Source organism: Salvelinus fontinalis, chromosome 1 (assembly GCF_029448725.1).
Source record: "Salvelinus fontinalis isolate EN_2023a chromosome 1, ASM2944872v1, whole genome shotgun sequence".
Classification (NCBI taxonomy): domain Eukaryota; kingdom Metazoa; phylum Chordata; class Actinopteri; order Salmoniformes; family Salmonidae; genus Salvelinus; species Salvelinus fontinalis.
In genome coordinates this window covers 59,513,082-59,532,732 of record NC_074665.1, presented here as the reverse complement: position 1 = coordinate 59,532,732, position 19,651 = coordinate 59,513,082, and the positions used below count along the sequence as shown (strand labels likewise).

The 19,651-nt window shown below is 46.0% G+C and overlaps 1 protein-coding gene and 1 pseudogene across 1 annotated transcript in view; both read left to right on the top strand.

Annotated features, from left to right (window-relative positions):
* Nucleotides 1-427: 427 nt before the first annotated feature.
* Nucleotides 428-18,290, top strand: LOC129859185 (putative ATP-dependent RNA helicase DHX57; annotated as a pseudogene).
* Nucleotides 18,211-19,651, top strand: part of galm (galactose mutarotase) — a 20,634-nt gene continuing 19,193 nt past the window's right edge. Inside the window, exon 1 of the mRNA XM_055928055.1 lies at nucleotides 18,211-18,589. Within this exon, the coding sequence (XP_055784030.1) occupies nucleotides 18,403-18,589 (187 nt within the window). The 5' untranslated portion in view covers nucleotides 18,211-18,402. The remainder of the gene's footprint in view (nucleotides 18,590-19,651) is intronic.

Here is a 19,651-nt window from a genome sequence, read left to right as displayed (position 1 = left end):
GGTCAATTATCTAGTTTGCAGACAACCCAATAAGTGTTATGAACTAAACACGATGTAAACGTGTGCCTTGTCAGCCATAAAGTAACACTTTAGCTATCCGGTTCCTACTACTTTCAAGGCACCTACACCGTGCCTTGCAAAAATGATGTACACCTGCTCTACTGTATGTGTCATCTGAATTGACAACTGAAATCCAGATTAGGAAGTGAAATGAGCAACTACAAAAGAACCTAGTGCTACAGTAATGGAAGTAGGATGTCTGATGCATAATCCACATAACATAGTTGGCTGGCAATGCGTTGTGCTATTGAATAGTCCGGCGGGTTTTATACTGCACTCCTCTTAAGATAATTAGTTAGATATTAGCTCTTATCCTTTGAACTGTGGAATAAACCTCAATAATAAATGAATTTTTCTTTCTCTGTTGAGAGAGCTGCAGACCTAGGACTATGACAACGAGCCTTGTGGGTGAGTGTTCTCATAACATAGGAAGAGAGCCTGTATACTGGAGTGCCTTCAGAATACTGGGGTCTCTGTATAATATTGGAAGAATTGGAAAAGGTGTTGGTATTCAGAGATTGTTGTTTTCTTCTCTGCAGAGGTTTGTTTAGTTGCACTGGGATGTATCAGGTGTCACTCAATTTTTTGACTGGAACAGACTAATAACATCACAAAATCTTAACCCACCTGTTCTTTCTCAGTAAAGAAGCAGAGGAATATGATGAAGAGCAGGAGTATGACTAGCTGGATTACCAGGAGGAAGGGCAGTTCTGGAACCTAATGAGCCTGTGGAGAGCCCTGTCTATGATCCTGACTCAGAGGACGAATGGTGGCCCACACCCAAGCCAGTCATAGGACTGTTTGCCATAGGAAAGTTCTGCAGGTATCAGCAGGAGTCTCTGGCCCTCACCGCCATCTACGGCAACCGCTTCACCGAGCGTATTGCCAACAGCATGTGGACCATCACTCTGGACCCCGACCTCCTGCACTATCACCGGCGGCCCCCTTTTACTTTCGGGACATCTGCCGGCTGCAGGTTTGGAACCAAGTGCAAGTATAAGCACCAGATGTCCACCCAGGTGAACGCCTCAGGCCCCCAAGACCCAGTGCGAGCCAGCCAGCCTGAATTCAGCTCTACAGAGTATGAGCTGGAGGACCTTATATAGACAGGTGTGTGACTTTCCAACTCATGTCCAATCAATTGAATTTACCACAGGTGTACTCCAATCAAGTTGTAGAAACAACTCAAGGATGATCAATGGAAACAGAATGCACCTGAGCTCAATTTCGAAGTCTCATAGCAAAGGGTCTGAATACTTATGTAAATAAGGTATTTCTGGTATTTTATGTTTTTGTATATTAGCAAAAATGTCTAAAAACCTGTTTTCGCTTTGTCATTATGGGGTGTTGTATGTAGATTGCTGAGAATTTTTATCCATTTTAGAATAAGGCTGTAACGTAACAAAATGTGGAAAGAGTCAAGGGGTCTGAATACTTCCCGAAGGCATGAAGAGAAGACAGAGGGTCATCAGCAAGAGAACACCAAACTGTGTCGAGAGTTCAGGAGAAAACAGGTAGAGTAGAGAGTGTACATCATTCTGGGCTGTTACTACCAGGGTTTTTTCTGGATTAAAAGGGGTTTTAGGGCCTCCCGAGTGGCGCAGCGGTCTAAGGCACTACAGAGGCGTCACTACAGATCTGGGTTCGAACCTGGGCTGTGTCGCAGCAGGCCGCGACTGAGAGACATATGAGGCGACGCACAATTGGCCCAGCGTCATCTTGGTTAGTGGAGGGTTTGGCTGGCCGGGATGTCCTTGTCCCATCGCACTCTAGCGACTCCTGTGGCGGGCCGGGCGCATGCACGCTGATATGGTCGCCAGTTGGACGATGTTTCCTCCGACACATCGGTGTGGCTGGCTTCCGAGTTAAGCAAGCAGTGTGTCAAGAAGCAGTGCGGCTTGGCAGGGTCATGTTTTGGAAGACGCATGGCTCTCGACCTTCGCCTCTCCCGAGTCCGTATGGGAGTTGCAGCGATGGGACAAGACTGGAACTACCAACTGGGGAGAAAAAGGGGTAAAAAGTTTAGGTGGTGGGGGCATGGCAGGGCCAATTTTCTGCAATTATAATAATTTCTCCATGGAGCTGAGAGACATTTTTGTCGTTTTAAAGCAAATGTCCTGCAATTCGATACATTTTCCCATGCAGCTGAGAGACTTAGTCGACCCGAAAAAACACTAAGGCGGCCTGCACAAGGATTTCAATAGCAGAAAAATCCCTGACTACAGTACAAGAGAGAAATGTAAGCAGCCTGTCATGCTATTTAGCGCCATCTATTGGTGTTATGGGGGAATTGCGATTTATCAGTCCTGTCCAATACTAGTCATGCCTGTAAACCTTACAGCTAAAATCATAAGTGGTCATGTCCCTAGTGATGATATTGGAATCTCTGTTTGCTCCACCTAATCACCTGTTACTGTTCCTCTCTCTGCCAGTCATCCAGGCATTTCAACTCCATGGTGCAGCAGAGACTCAAGCTGGCTGACTGGAATGAGAAGGACCTACTGATGTGAAATGATGGTATTAGATTTGTTGCATGCTGCAGTGTTCTAGGTTTGATGTTAATTTGGTGTTAAGATCTGATGTCTTTGTGTTGGTCTTCTACAGGTGTGGTAAGACCACCCAGATCCCTTAGTTCATTCTGGATGTGTCTCTGAGTGGGCCGGCCGACCAGGTGGCTAACATACATTTACATTTAAGTCTCTCTCTCTCTCTCTCTCTCTCTCTCTCTCTCTCTCTCTCTCTCTCTCTCTCTCTCTCTCTCTCTCTCTCTCACTCACTATATGTCCCCCCCTTCCTTCCTTCCTCCCTCTACCAGGCTGCTGTATTGCACCACAGGAATGCTGCTGAGGAGGTTGGGGGGGAGGCAGACCTCCCAGGGATCTCTCATATCATAGTGGATGAGGTGCCTGAGCGCACAGAGGAGAGGTGAGATCACACATTTTGAGGATCTCTCCTTTATAAGTATGCATAAGCATCCCCTCGTAAGCCAACAGCAGATAGACTCACTCACTATTGTGCCAGTTGTCTCATCTTGATTTTCTCTCTCTCTCTCTCTCTCTCTCTCTCTCTCTCTCTCTCTCTCTCTCTCTCTCTCTCTCTCTCTCTCTCTCTCTTTCTCCTCATCTCTCCTCATCTCTCCTCATCTCTCCTCATCTCTCCTCATCTCTCTCCCTCAGTGACTTCCTCCTGCTGGTGGTGAAGGATCTGATGGTCCAGAGCCCAGAACTGAAGTTCATCCTGATGAGTGCCACCCTGAAAGCTGACCGCTTCTCCCTGTACTACACCAACTGCAACACCATCCACATACTGATGCACACTATCTACCCCAGCACACACCATCCACATCCTTCAAGCCTCTTGGTGTATTTAGGGAAAAGTGGATAACAGTGGATATAACAGTATTGTTAGACGAGTCAGCGGTTATGTCATGATGATCTCTGGTGTTTTCCAGGACACACTTTCCTCGCCATTGCCAAAACCTGGTAAATATCACACTCCAAACCCTGAAATATTGTACCATAAACCCAACAGGGTATTGTTTCTGTTCTTCAGGTGTATGTGACCTATACTCTCTCCTTTCCTCCCAGATACATAATTGAGGATGTCAGTCCGTTAATGCGCTCAGGAGGGGGGGGACAAGTCCTCATCGGGCAGCAGGAGGGACAGAGGTGGGCCCAAAGACCCTGTGGACTAGCTAGGAGACAACATGTGGTCCATCAGGAACCTCCAAAAGAAAGACTTCATTAAAGACTCCAACCCTGACCAGCAGCTCAGCCTGCAGGAACTCACTATTCCAATACAAATCAAAGGCGAGGCTTTTGTTGATCTCCCTGTCCCCTCAGCTAAATACACCACACTATGTCAGCGTCTCAAATGGCACCCTATTCCCTGTAGTCCCTGTACTCTGAGAATGTTAATCAGGATGTTTTTGTTTGTTTAAAGACACCAAGATGTCTGTGCTGAAGACCAGCTCTGCCTGGTTAAGATCTGGACCTGGTGCAGAGCGTGCTGGAGTTGTCACGCCCTGGCCTTAGTATTCTTTGTTTTCTTTATTATTTTAGTTAGGTCAGGGTGTGACATGGGGAACGTTTGTGTTTTGTCGGTTTTGGGTTATTATATGGTAAAGGGGGTGTTGGGTGTATTGTATGGGTTTGTGTGTAGTGCATGTGTCTAGCGTTGTCTATGTTGGTTTAGTTGTTTAGGAGAGTCTATGGTTGCCTGAATGAGTTCCCAATTAGAGACAGCTGATTTCTGTTGTCTCTGATTGGGAGTCATATTTAGGGTAGCCATAGGCTTTCATGTGATGTGGGTAATTGTCTATGTGATACGTTTGTAGCCTGTGTGTGTACATCGTTATTTAGCTTCACGATCGTTTTGTTAGTTCGTAAGTGTGTTTGTTTCGTTTTGCCTTCTTCACCAATAAAAGGAGATGGCTTATTTTCCAAATGCTGCGTTTTGGTCCGTCAATCCAGTACACGATCGTGACAGGAGTATATGGTGGACGGGGACAATAGCTACCCTCCAGGTGAGAGAGCACTACAGACAGATGGAATGGCAGATGGATAGTCACACAGTGAACGTTTAGTTTCTTGATTTCCCTTTAGGTAACACTTTACATGAAGTTATGCTGTATCTGTGTATTTATACTGGAAATCTCCATTATGAACAATGTCTCCTTCCCTGTCCAGGTGCTGTGTTGGTGCTGCTGGACCTGGCTGAGATTAAGATGCTCTATGAGCAGCTCCAGACCAACAGGATGTTCAACAACCGGAGGGGAGCCAGGTAGGGAAATACAGGGAGCACTGTACTGGATGAATTTGCAGGATTGCTAGAATTATGAGTTGTAGAGTTTTGCATAAATATGTGGTTGTGATGGGTTGAGTTTTTATACAGGTGTGTGTGTTCTGGTACAGATGTAGATGGGTTATGTTTGTTGTGAATATAGTTGTGTGTGTGTGTGTGTGTGTGTGTAGTAAAGTGCGTGTGATTGTGTGTCAGGTGTGTGATGTACCAGCTCTACTCGTCACTGTCTTTTTTATATATATATTTTTTGTATTTATTTATATAAGTATTTTTTTGTACATCTACTCCCCAATTTCATGATATCCAATTAGTAGTTGGTCTTGTCCCATCGCTGCAATTCCTCTACGGACTCGGGAGAGGTGAAGGTCGAGAGCCATGCGTCCTCCGAAACACGACACTGCCAAGCCGCACTGCTTCTTAACACACTGCTCACTTAACCCAGAAACCAGCTGCACCAATGTGTCGGTGGAATGACCGTCCAGCTGGCGCCCGAAGTCAGTTTACAGACGCCCGGCCCGCCGCAAGGAGTCACTAGAGCTTGAGGGGACAAGGAAATCCCTGTCAGCCAAACCCTCCTCTAACCCGGACGACGCTGGGCCAATTGTGCGCTGCCTCATGGGTCTCCCGGTCACGGCCGGCTGTGACACAGCCTGGGATCGTACCCGGGTTTGTAGTGACGCTTAGTCCGCTGCACCACTCGGGAGGTCCAATCGTCCCTGTTTAACAAGGAGCAGCAGGCTGTGTTCAGCTGGTCACCAAGATCATCATCACCACCAATTTCGCAGAGACCTCCTTCACTATCAATGACATGGTCTATGTGGTCGACTCGGGCAAGATAAAGGAGAAAAGGTACTGTAACCTCTGACCTCTAAACCCTCGGATGTCTCTGCAGACAGGAGCTGTGTTCCAATATTCTCAACTGGTTTCCATTAGATAAGTGCAAACTATGTTAATGTGTACAACTCATATATTTTCTATACTAACCTGTTATAAGGAATGGACCAAATCATTGATAGCAGTGCATAATTGGCTGATTATAATACACACTGGGCTAGACGGCATGTGAGTGTTATTTTGCTGTCTTTCCCCTCAGTTACAACGCTTCTAAGAGCATGGAGGGCCTGGAGGAGTCGTGAGTGACCCATGCCAATGCCCTGCAGAGGAGGGGGTGAGCGGGCCATTTGGCCTCGGGGGTCTGCTTCCACTTCTTCACCATCCACTGCTACCAACACCAGCTGGCTGAACAGAGCTGCCAGAGATCCAGAGTGTCCCCTCGGAGCAGCTCTGCCTCAGGCAAGCAGACCATTACAGGATTCTCCCTACATCGGGAGTAAAATTTTCCTAATCTCGAAGGCTGAGATTCACTATGAAGGAATTTTATACACCATTGACACTGAAAATTCGACTGTTGCTCTCACCAAAGTCTGCTCCTTTTCTACTGAGGACCACTCTACTGACCAATTCCAGTCTTCCATTAAATAATTATCAACTTAAACAACTTAGTCAAAATCCTTTTCCAGCAGCATACCACCCTGCATCCCACTGCTGGCTTACTTCTGAAACTTAGCAGGGTTGGTCCTGGATGGGAGACCAGGTGCTGCTGGAAGTGGTGTTGGAGGGCCAGTAGGAGGTACTCTTTCCTGTGGTCTAAAACAAATATCCCAATGCCCCAGGGCAATGATTGGGAACACTGCTCTGTGTAGGGTGCCGTCTTTCGGATGGGATGTTAAACGGGTATCGTGACTCTTTGTGGTCACCCATGCCAGTTATTGTAAGAGTATGGGTGTTAACCCCGGTGTCCTGGCTAAATTCCCAATCTGGCCCTCATAGCATCATGACCACCTAATCATCCCCAGCTTCCAATTGCTTCCTCCATCCTCTCCCCTGTTGTTGCTGTACATGAGAATGTGTTTTCAGTCAACTTACCTGGTTAAATAAGAGTTGAATCATTTCTAATGTCACCTAACTACAGCACTGTGCCTCTGGCGCTCTTAAGGGACCAATTAGTGTTATTTACTCATGTACCAGGCATTGTCTCTCATATTTAACCACTGACATTCATTTGAATCTTCCCTGGATTTTCAATGTAGATACTCATGACATGTTGTCACCAATGCAAACATATTTTCACTTTGAGATTTCCCAACACTGCCCCCTTTCTCCACCTCTCTCTCTATCCCCTCTTTCCTTCTCTCTCTCAGGATTAGGGTGCAGTGTTGGGTGTGTTTGTGGAGCGGCTGTTGGAGTCTGTTCTCTCGGAGGATGCCCTCAGCCATGGGCAGTCTGGACGTGGCCAAGCAACGTCTGCAAGACCTGGGGGCTCTGACGGCCGACGAGAAGCTCACCCCTCTGAACTACCACCTGGCCTGTCTGCCCATGGACGTCCACATTAGCAAACTCATGCTGTTTGGTGCCATCTTCCACTGCCTGGACCCTGCCCTCACAGACGCTGCCAGCCTGGCCTTCCCCCTTCAAAAGGCCCTTTTTACTACTGTTTGCCTGAGTTTACTAATGGCAGTCTATCAGAGCCTTGGATTGAATTGGAATGAGTAGAAATGTGAACTTCCGTGAGGCTTTCCATTTTCACACAGACGGTCACAAGTTTCTCTCTCCTATTCCCCCTGTCCTGTTTTTCTCTCTTATTTTTTTCTCTTCTCCTGCAGTGTTTTCTTCCTGCGGCCAGGTGTCTCCTTGGGATAAGAGGGAGGAGGCCAATGAGAATAAACTGAGTTACGCCCTGGCTAACAGTGACCATCTGGCCCTGCTGCAGGGATACAAAGTGCTGTACTTTACACACTGGGCAGACCTGAACCTCTCTACTGTTTATCCCCTAACCATGTCACGAATATTAACACACACTAGCACTATAACACTAATGCCAGAAATACTGAAATGATACCTGAACCAGCTATGAAAAATTGCATTTGCCTTGAGACACAGATGCACATGTTCTGAGTGGCAATGCAAGATGTAGAACCAACTAAAACACCGGGTAGAATACAGATTATCTGCTGTGGACATGTGACTGTCTAATGTAATGTGTTGCTGTTGCACACGGCTGGTGTGGTGCAGCCAAGAACGTGAACTAGGCTTGGTTTCAGTACTGCTGAGAGAACGTCTTGCCTGGCAGGGCCTTACAGGTCAGATACTGTTCTGTGGCATCTATCCTGACAGGTGGCATTATTACAGTGTTGTATTGTACGGTACTTGCAAGAGTCTGAGATGTGCTTTGTGGTTTGCAGGAGATAACCAGTCTGAAGAGGCAGTTTACAGAGCTGCTGTCTGACATTGGCTTTGTCAAGGAGGGACTGGGGGCCAGAGTCATGGAGAGAATGGCTGCCAAACTGACTGAGGGTGTCCTGGAGGCTAGGGGCTGCGAGGTAGAACACACACACACATATATATGTTTCAATCAGAATTATACAGTACTTAAGGTAGAAATTAGTGATGGGACGTTGGGTTCTTTTTACTGACTTGGATCTTTTCAACTCGTTCAGTCAAACAAAAAAATCTTTAGACTGTAATGCCCATAGCACGCAGGACACTACCAGCAAACAATGAATAATAAACAAAATTATTAGGATTCTTCAAGCCTCTCGTTCACCATAGGGGCTTATTGGAGCTGTCATTTGTGACTGAGACTTATAAAAGTGTGCTTCAAGCAATGTACATTTTTGATTGCTAGGCATACAAATAACATCATTTATACCTTTGAAACAAGGTCTAGTTGCTGCCACAACCGGACTAGATTGTGAACAACTCAATGGCAGAATGCCATTGCTTGACTTCTGCACAATATCGTTCGCAAACTGCAGCAGCCCCCAAGTTCAAGTTGTTTGAGCAGAGGCAGGCTGTGTATGTTTTGGTTCTTCAAAGCTGTGTTCATTGATAACATTCAATAATAAATTCATTGCATTTCGTTCTTGAACCATGCCATCAATTATCAAAACATGTATTGGTCTTCTCTATTCTGCCTGGAGCATGATCTATTTTCCTGCGTGCACATGTGAAATCAAATCCAATTTTATTTGTCACATGCTTCGTAAACAACAGTGAAATGCTTACTTACGGGTCCTTTTCCAATAATGCAGAGTTAAAGATAAAAAATATAAATAGTAAAACGAGTAATAAATACACAAAGACTAACAATAACGAGTAAAATATGAAATGGCTTTACACAGGGAGTACAAGTAACGAGTTGATGTGCAGGGGTACGAGGTAGCTATGTACATATCAGTAGGGGTAAAGTGACTAGACAACTAAATAGATAATGGACTGAGCAGTAGCAGCAGCGTGTGTGGAGCAGTAGCAGCAGCGTGTGTGGAGCAGTAGCAGCAGCGTGTGTGGTGCAGTATAGCAGCAGCGTGTGTGGAGCAGTAGCAGCAGCGTGTGTGGAGCAGTAGCAGCAGCGTGTGTGGAGCAGTAGCAGCAGCGTGTGTGGAGCAGTAGCAGCAGCGTGTGTGGAGCAGTAGCAGCAGCGTGTGTGGAGCAGTAGCAGCAGCGTGTGTGGAGCAGTAGCAGCAGCGTGTGTGGAGCAGTAGCAGCAGCGTGTGTGGAGCAGTAGCAGCAGCGTGTGTGGAGCAGCAGCAGCAGCGTGTGTGGAGCAGCAGCAGCGTGTGTGGAGCAGCAGCGTGTGTGGAGCAGCAGCGTGTGTGGAGCAGTAGCAGCAGCGTGTGTGGAGCAGTAACAGCAGCGTGTGTGGAGCAGTAGCAGCAGCGTGTGTGGTGCAGCAGCGAGTGTGGTGCAGTAGCAGCAGCGTGTGTGGAGCAGCAGCAGCAGCGTGTGTGGAGCAGCAGCAGCGTGTGTGGAGCAGCAGCGTGTGTGGAGCAGCAGCGTGTGTGGAGCAGTAGCAGCAGCGTGTGTGGAGCAGTAACAGCAGCGTGTGTGGAGCAGTAGCAGCAGCGTGTGTGGAGCAGCAGCAGCGTGTGTGGAGCAGCAGCGTGTGTGGAGCAGCAGCGTGTGTGGAGCAGTAGCAGCAGCGTGTGTGGAGCAGTAACAGCAGCGTGTGTGGAGCAGTAGCAGCAGCGTGTGTGGTGCAGCAGCGAGTGTGGTGCAGTAGCAGCAGCGAGTGTGGAGCAGTAGCAGCAGCGAGTGTGGTGCAGTAGCAGCAGCGAGTGTGGTGCAGTAGCAGCAGCGAGTGTGGTGCAGCAGCGAGTGTGGTGCAGTAGCAGCAGCGAGTGTGGTGCAGTAGCAGCAGCGAGTGTGGTGCAGTAGCAGCAGCGAGTGTGGTGCAGTAGCAGCAGCGAGTGTGGTGCAGTAGCAGCAGCGAGTGTGGTGCAGTAGCAGCAGCGTGTGTGGTGCAGTAGCAGCAGCGTGTGTGGAGCAGTAGCAGCAGCGTGTGTGGAGCAGTAGCAGCAGCGTGTGTGGAGCAGTAGCAGCAGCGTGTGTGGAGCAGTAGCAGCAGCGTGTGTGGAGCAGTAGCAGCAGCGTGTGTGGAGCAGTAGCAGCAGCGTGTGTGGAGCAGTAGCAGCAGCGTGTGTGGAGCAGCAGCGTGTGTGGAGCAGCAGCGTGTGTGGAGCAGTAGCGTGTGTGGAGCAGTAGCAGCAGCGTGTGTGGAGCAGTAGCAGCAGCGAGTGTGGAGCAGTAGCAGCAGCGAGTGTGGAGCAGTAGCAGCAGCGAGTGTGGAGCAGTAGCAGCAGCGAGTGTGGAGCAGTAGCAGCAGCGAGTGTGGAGCAGTAGCAGCAGCGAGTGTGGAGCAGTAGCAGCAGCGAGTGTGGAGCAGTAGCAGCAGCGAGTGTGGAGCAGTAGCAGCAGCGAGTGTGGAGCAGTAGCAGCAGCGAGTGTGGAGCAGTAGCAGCAGCGAGTGTGGAGCAGTAGCAGCAGCGAGTGTGGAGCAGTAGCAGCAGCGAGTGTGGAGCAGTAGCAGCAGCGAGTGTGGAGCAGTAGCAGCAGCGAGTGTGGAGCAGTAGCAGCAGCGAGTGTGGAGCAGTAGCAGCAGCGAGTGTGGAGCAGTAGCAGCAGCGAGTGTGGAGCAGTAGCAGCAGCGAGTGTGGAGCAGTAGCAGCAGCGAGTGTGGAGCAGTAGCAGCAGCGCGTGTGGAGCAGTAGCAGCAGCGCGTGTGGAGCAGTAGCAGCAGCGCGTGTGGAGCAGTAGCAGCAGCGCGTGTGGAGCAGTAGCAGCAGCGCGTGTGGAGCAGTAGCAGCAGCGCGTGTGGAGCAGTAGCAGCAGCGCGTGTGGAGCAGTAGCAGCAGCGCGTGTGGTGGAGCAGGAGCGCGTGTGGTGGAGCAGGAGCAGCAGCGCGTGTGGTGCGGTGTGTATGTGTGCATAGAATAGAGTCAGTGTAAGAGAGTTAGTTCATAAAAGGGTCAATGCAGGTAGTCCGGTTAGCCATTTGATTAGTAGTATTAGTAGTATTGTGGCTTGGGGGTAGAAGCTGTCAGGGTCCTGTTAGTTCCAGACTTGGTGTACTGGTACCGCTTGCCGAGATAGACAGTTGGTGGTCTGCGGAGCCGCTTAGCCGGAGGAGCGCATATTAATCCTGCTGTAGGATTCATTGCAGCCAGCAGGTTAAATGAACAACTAAAATGAATGTGTCACTCAGAAAAAGGAATCGTGACTCGAGTCAGTAAAAAGTAGTTAAAAAAGAACGACTCGTTCGTGAGCTGCAAATTATTAATATAAATGCTGCATTGTCACATGAAATCTGTTCATAAATCATGCAAGTTAATCTCCACAGGCCAACCTCAACTCTGACAACATTGACAACATCAGGTTGCTCTGTGCTGCCCTTTATCCCAATGTAGTTCAGGTGAGCCTTTACCCATCCAGCATGATCAACAGCTCAGTACTTGTATAATGTACACTGAAAAAATATATAAACGCAACATGCAACAATTTCGAAGTTACAGTTCATAGGAAATCAGTCAATTGAAATAAATAAATTAGGCCCTAATCTATGCATTTCACATGACTGGGAATACAGATATGCACCTGTTGGTCACAGATACCTTCAAAAAAAAGTAGGGGCATGGATCAGAAAACCAGGCAGTATCTGGTGTGACCACCATTTGCCTCATGCAGCGCGACACATCTCCTTCGCATAGAGTTGATCAGGCTGTTGATTGTGGCCTGTGGAATGTTGTCCCACCCCTTTTCAATGGCTTTGCGAAGTTGCTGGATATTGGCGAGAACTGGAACAAGCTTTCGTATACATCGATCCAGAGCATCCCGAACATGCTCAATGGGTGACGTGTCTGAGTATGCAGGCCATAGAAGAACTGGGACGTTTTCAGCTTCCAGGCATGGGCCATGGGGCACCCTGTTCACAACGTTGACATCAGCAAACCGCTTGCCCACACGACACCATACATGCTGTCGGCCATCTGCCCTGTACAGTTGAAGCCGGGATTAATCTGTGAAGAGCACACTTCCCCAGTGTGCCAGGGGCCATCGAAGTTAAGCATTTGCCCATTGAAGTTGGTTACGACGCCGAACTGCAGTCAGGTTAAGACCCTGGTGAGGACGACGAGCATGCAGAGTAGCATCCCTGAGAGGGTTTCAGACAGTTTGTGCAGAAATTCTTCAGTTGTGCAAACTCACAGTTAAATCAGTTGTTCGGGTGGCTGGTCTCAGACGATCCCGCAGGCATGGTTACACGTGGTCTGCAGTTGTGAGGCCGGTTGGATGTACTGCCACATTTTTAAAATGACGTTGGAGGCGGCTTATGGTAGAGAAATGAACATTAAATTAGCTAGCAACAGCTCAGGTGGACATTCCTACAGTCAGCATGCCAATTGCACAGTCCCTCAACTTGAGACATCTGTGGCATTGTGTTGTGTGACAAAAGTGCACATTTTAATGTCCCCAGCACAAGGTGCACCTGTGTACTGATCATGCTGTTTAATCAGCTTCTTAATATGCCACACCTGTCAGGTGGATGGATTATCTTGGCAAAATAGAAATGTTCACTAACAGGGATGTAAACAAATTTGTGCGCAACATTTGAGAGAAATAAGCTTTTTGTGCATATGGAACATTTCTGGGATCTTTTATTTCAGCTCATGAAACATGGGACCAACACTTTACATGTTGTGTTTTATATTTTTGCTCAGTATATGTACCTTAGCTAAGCCATTGTTTCCTGTGCTAGGTGAGGTCTCCTCATGAGAAGTTCAAGCAGACCAGTAAAGGCGCGGTGAAGATGAAGACGAGCTGCGCTACATGACCAAGAATGAATACACCCCTCCTCCGTTAACTACAACTTCCGCACAGTGAGAATAAACTACAGAGACATAACCAATACTATTTTACAGTAACTAAAAAGTTCATACAAAACAACCACACAAGCTGTTTTTTTGTTTTGTTCTAGTTGTTTATTGGTCAAGTGGTGGTTTCCGGGGCCACTACGACAGCCCCTACATGGTGTACCATGAGAAGGAGAAGATGAGCCAAGGGTTCATCAGAGACTGCAGCATGGTGTCAGTGTACCCCCTGGTTCTGTTCAGAGGGGGACAGGTTAACATGGAGCTGCAGAAGGGAGAGTTCGTCATCTCCCCGGAAAGAGTACCTTGTCTGCAGCCGCTACATAAAATCAGTACTACTGCTCTGAGAAAAGGAGCACTATGTACAGCAGGTGTTTTACTTCCACCCAATGCCTGTGTAGGAGACATGCGACAGTGGCTCATAGCCAAGGAACAGAAATCATTCCAAGAAATGTACTACTGTGTTTCTATTTTCTTCAAAACTGTTTGCCAATGTCTTGAATCTCTTCAAGTTGTATTTCAGAGATAGATATATCAGAGATAGATATAGCCTGTTATTCAGTCGTGCAGATGAAAATGGACATTACGATTGTCTCTTGTGTTAACGTTTCAGAAAGAAATGAAAGGGGATCAGCATTTGTTGTTACTGGAAAGGTATGGAATCAACTGGGACATTCCACAAATAGTGTATTTTATGTCCCTAGACATTATGTGTATACATTTTGATCAAAATTCAAAAGGCACTCGCACATCTGAGCAATCTTATTTGCAGGTGCATGGCAACAATTGAACAAGATGAAGGAAAAAGGAAACCGCACACTGCTCTTGATAGTATCACCGATATTTAATAAGCTTACGTATTTTTTCACCCAAGGAGGGGTGGGAGGACCAAGAGACCAGAGGTGGCAGAATGGAGCACTCGGGCCTCCCGAGTGGCGCAGTTGTCTAAGGCACTGTATCGTAGTGCTAGCTGTGTCACTAGAGATCCTGGTTTCGAGTCCAGGCTCTGTTGCAGGCGACCGGGAGACCAATGGGGCGGCTTGTCTGGGTTAGGGGAGGGTTTGGCCTGCAGGGGTGTTCTTGTCCCATCGTGCACTAGCGACTCCTGTGGCGGGCCGGGTGAAATGCATGCTGACACGGTCGCCAGGTGTACGGTGTTTCCTCCGACACATTGGTGTGGCTGGCTTCCGGGTTAAATGGGCATTGTGTCAAGAAGCAGTGCGGCTTGGCTGGGTTGTGTTTCAGAGCATGCACAGCTCTCAACCACCTCGCCCGAGTCCGTATGGGAGTTGCAGCGATGGGACAAGACTGTAACTACCAATTGGATACCACAAAATTGGGGACAAAAAGCGGTTACATTTTTTATATAAGAATGGAGTACTCGGGTTGGAGGGTTGGGTTTGAGCATAGTCTGGTAGGGAGGGGCAGTTCATCTTGCTGCTCCGTAGGTAAGCACCATGGTCTTTTAGTGGAAACAGAATGTGAAATTGATAGCCTACGGCACCAAAATACCCAGGGGGTTGTTTTGTCATGAACACATCCTATCAACAGATGGAGCTATTGAACTAAACTCTGGGGTGGCTCTCATTTACCACTGACTGATACTATTGCAGGTACTTGTTCGCAAGTGCAAGCATTTGCATTAAAATAATGATTGTGACCAAAACATGCAATTAAACCTTTTTTCCAAGGTAATGCAAAGTCACTTGAACATAGTTCAAAAACACAGCATCTGCTTTATACAAATGTTTGATAAAAGGTATTTTGGCTCAACATACCATATTATAAATGTGGGTATTACATATTTTATATTGTCTATTCACCCTTTTATGTGTCCGTTTCAAGAGATCTTTGTGCTGATTAATGAATGATCGATGCAGCAATATGCTTTCCTCTGACAGTCCATTCAAAACCGCACAGACTAGACTTCAACCTTTGTGTATTTTGATGAAGACATATTTTGATAATGGAACTGTTGGCAGTCCTGTATGTATGAATTTATTTGAAATAAGCTTGCTGCTATGTATCAAATACCAATATGAAAGAAACTAATGTAGAGTGTGCTAAGTGCACACCAGATTCCAATGCGGTCTGTATTTTCTGAAGGGCACTCGCTTTTCTGTCACATAATTCCAGTGCCAGAACTTCTTATTAAGTGGTTTCTCTGAAACACTGATTCAGACACATTTTTCCCTGTTGGCACAGTGGCTTGCGAAAGTATTCACCCCTTGGCATTTTTCCTATTTTGTTGCCTTAAAACCTGAAATTATAACCACAATTTTTTAATTTTTTTGTGGGTTTGTATCATTTGATTTACACAACATGCCTACCACTTTGAAGAAGCAAAATATTTTTTATTGTAAAACAAACAAGAAATAAGACTGAAATTGCTCCAAGTCTCTTGGGGTATGTCTCTATAAACTTTTCACATCTAGCCACTGGGATTTTTGCCCATTCTTCAAGGCAAAACTGCTCCAGCTCCTTCAAGTTGGATGGGTTCCGCTGGTGTACCGCAATCTAAGTCATACCACAGATTCTCAATTGGATTGAGGTCTGGGCTTTGACTAGGCCATTCTAAGACATTAAATGTTTCCCCTTAAACCACTTGAGTGTTGCTTTAGCAGTATGCTTAGGGTCATTGACCTGCTGAAAGGTGAACCTCCGTTCCCAGTCTCAAATCTCTAGAAGACTGAAACAGGTTTCCCTCAAGAATTTCCCTGTATGTAGCGCCATCCATCATTCCTTCAATTCTGACCAGTTTCCCAGTCCCTGCTGATTAAAAACAAAAACAAAAAAAACACAGCATGATGCTGCCAACACCATTCTTCACTGTGGGGATGGTGTTCTCTGGGTGATGAGAGGTGTTGGGTTTGCGCCAGACATAGCATTTTCCTTGATGGCAAAAAAGCTCAATTTTAGTCTCATCTGACCAGAGTACTTTCTTCCATATATTTGGGGAATATTCCACATGCCTTTTGGCGAACACCAAACGTGTTTGCTTATTTTTTTCTATAAGCAATGGATTTTTTTCTATAAGCAATGGATTTTTTTCTGGCCACTCTTGCATAAAGCCCAGCTCGGTGCAGTTTACGGCTTAAAGTGGTCCTATGGACAGATACTCCAATCTCCGCTGTCGAGCTTTGCAGCTCGTTCAGGGTTATCTTTGATCTCTTGTTGCCTCACCGATTAATGCCCTCCTTGCATGGTCCGTGAGTTTTGGTGGGCGGCCCTCTCTTGGCAGGTTTGTTGTGGTGCCATATTCTTTCCATTTTTTAATAATGGATTTAATGGTGCTCAAAGTTTCTGATATTTTTTTGTAACCCAACCCTGATCTGTACTTCTCCACAACTTTGTCCCTGACCTGTTTGGAGAACTCCTTGGTCTTCATGGTGCCGCTTAGTGGTGTTGCAGACTCTGGGGCCTTTCAGAACAGGTGTAGATGTACTGAGATCATGTGACACTTAGATTGCACACAGGTGGACTTTATTTAACTAATTGTGTGGCTTCTGAATGTAATTGGTTGCACCAGATCTTATTTAGGGGCTTCATCGCAAAGGGGGTAAATACATATGCACACGCCACTTTTCTGTTTTTTTATTTGTAGAAGTGTTTTTTTTCATTTCACTTTCATTTTACACCAATTTGGACTATTTTGTTTATGTCCATTATATGAAATCCAAATAAAAATCTATTTAAATTACAGGTTGTAATTCAACAAAATAGGAAAAACGCAGAGGGGGATGAATACTTTTGCAAGGCACTAGGTATAGCTGAATCACAACACATTAGTATTCTCCATCCATGTGATGTGAAAATTAAGGTGTCACTGTGCTCCTTTGATACACCATCCCTGCCAGTGAGTATTGGATTTGCAGGCTACATCATGGCAGGGGCTGCAGTTCAGACTGTGATTCAGCTGCTAGCTCAATTCTGGGAATGTTTGCTCTTTGATGGTTCCCATACAGATATCTGTAGTTAGACACACATCAGACAGAGAAAGACAGACACACACACTTTTTTGATGGGATAATTGTGGTTATCAGCAAAGTGTAGAAGAGTAAAGCATGGCATTTGACATAATTATAAATCAGCAATTAATTTCTCTATCTGTAAGTGGTCAGCCTAATGCTTCGTTCTGTCAGAGTTCAGATATAACCCTCCCTCTCGTTCTGTCAGAGTTCAGATATAACCCTCCCTCTCGTTTTGTCCCTCTTTCCCCACCCCCCTCTCTCTCTCTCTCTCTCTCTCTCTCTGACTGAAGGTTATTTTATTCTTTGTCCATCTCAGGAGGCTGTTTGAGATGTTTGAGTGGTTTGCTACCTGATTCAAATAATGATTATCTTAATTGAACCAAGTTGGCTTCGGTCTCCACCACGGCTGCTGATAGGAAGGGAAGAGGAGGAGCTTTAAAAAAACATCACTCACTGTGCTCCACCCTCAGAATGCTTCCATGTGGTGTTGAATGGTAGAAATTCCCTTTTTTTTGTCATGTGGGTAGGAAAAAGCCCCTCAGGTGTGACATGACATCTCCAGTAAAGTGGATGTGGAGTTAACATTGTTACATCACACCAGATGACAAAACCCATTGTTGTTCATGGCATCTCAACACCCTGTCTGTTTGTCTGGGGAGAGATGACTGGATCTGCCCTCTGTGCCCTCTACTGAAGGCATGGCCGAGCAACAGGGAAAGTAGATCATCAGATGCAGTGGACCATGGGATTAGATCCTGCAAGAGCACAGCTGCCTAAAACATGTGCTGCCATAATGGCCATCAGGAAAGGGCATCTGGGACCCACGCAAACACACACACACACACACACAAACGACTGATGAGGTCATTTACAGGAATGGATAACTTGGAAAACAGATCAAATTGATTCATTTCTTGGTTCTGTCAGTTTAATCTCTGAATAAGATGTATATTATTAAATTGATTGTGGGTCTACTTAATCGTGTGAAAACAGTTACGTTTTCTTACTAATACATTTACTGATATGTACTGTAGGTATACTACTCTAACCTCACTCTCCTGTTAATGTATAGAACTACAAATATTCTGTCCTCTTCTGATGACATCAATCAAATACGTCATAAAATACGGACGCAAAGATCATAAACATTGAACATTTGTACATTGTATTGCAAAGTCCATGGTTTGTGTTGTAGTTTACGCACGTGTTTTCATTTGGAACTCGCAATAAAGTTTATTGTGACGTGAGAATGTTACTAGCCTATTGTTTCTTTATTGCCCATTGACGACAATTAACCATTTCCGTGTGCAAGTTCATATGATCAAAGTGTGAAATCGTGTCAAAGATAAGTCTGACGTTGAGGCAACATGGCACTGGTACTAATGGAGGAATTCGGTGAGGTACCGGGAGAAGGACATGTACAGAAATGGATCCTGAAATCGTCCAACATCACAGTGGAAATCATAACACTAGGGTGCATCATAACAGCCATCAAGTGTAAAGGCAAGAATGGAGAGGTCAATGACATCGTTCTGGGTTATGATGATCTTGAGGGTAAGTGCTGATCTTAAATTCCTCCATGCTTAGCTAAGGGACTTAAAGGGATACTTCGGGATTTTGCCAATGATTCCTTTATCTACTTCCCCAGAGTTAGATGAAATCGTGGATACCATTTGTATGTGTCTGTGTCCAGTATGAAGGAAGTTAGAGGTAGTTTCGCGAGCCAATGGCTAACTAATGTTAGCGCAATAACTGGAAGTTTCCAGTGTTCACAGCCTGGTCTCATAGACTAGACGTAGCATAGTACATGTAAATCCGTGACACTCAATTTAATGATTTGTTATGTTTGGTATGGTTACATAGGACAGATGGTTACTTAATACAAAAACAAGGGTGGACGGGTGGGTGTATAAAGTGAACGTCTAGCAACGACCGCCCAGTTCAAATCTCATCAAGGACATTTTAGCAACTTTTTAACTACTTTTTATCTACTTTACAATTACTTAACATGTTAGCTAAACCTTCATCTAAACTGAACCTAACTCCTAAGCTACTTAATACATATAGCAAGCCAAAGGTTGCGAATTCAAATCTAATCAAGGACAATTTTAGCTAATTAGCAACTTTTCAACTACTTGATACTTTGCAACTACTTAGCATGTTTGCTAACCCTTCCCCTAACCTTAACCCTTTTAGCTAACCGTTCCCCTAACCTTAACCTTAACGCTTTTAGCTAACCCCCTAACCCTTTAACCTAACTCCTAAACTTAACCCTAACCCCTAGTCTAGCTAATGTTAGCCAGCTAGCTAACGTTAGCTACCTAGTGACCGAGCATATTGTACATTTGGCTAATTCTTAACATATATTACAAATTGTAATTCATAACATATCATATGAAATGGGTGATGGACATCCACAAACTAAGGGAATGTTTCGGATTTACGTACAGAATAGTACAGAATGCTCTGATACCAGGTCGGTGTTTGACATGTTAGCTATGCTCAATAGGGGTAAATTGTTTGACATGCAGTCTCTGAACTGGAGGGGGGGGGCATAATCAGACCTTTGACCTACTGAAATTAGTTTTAAAGTACTAATGTGAGTGTGTCTCTGAC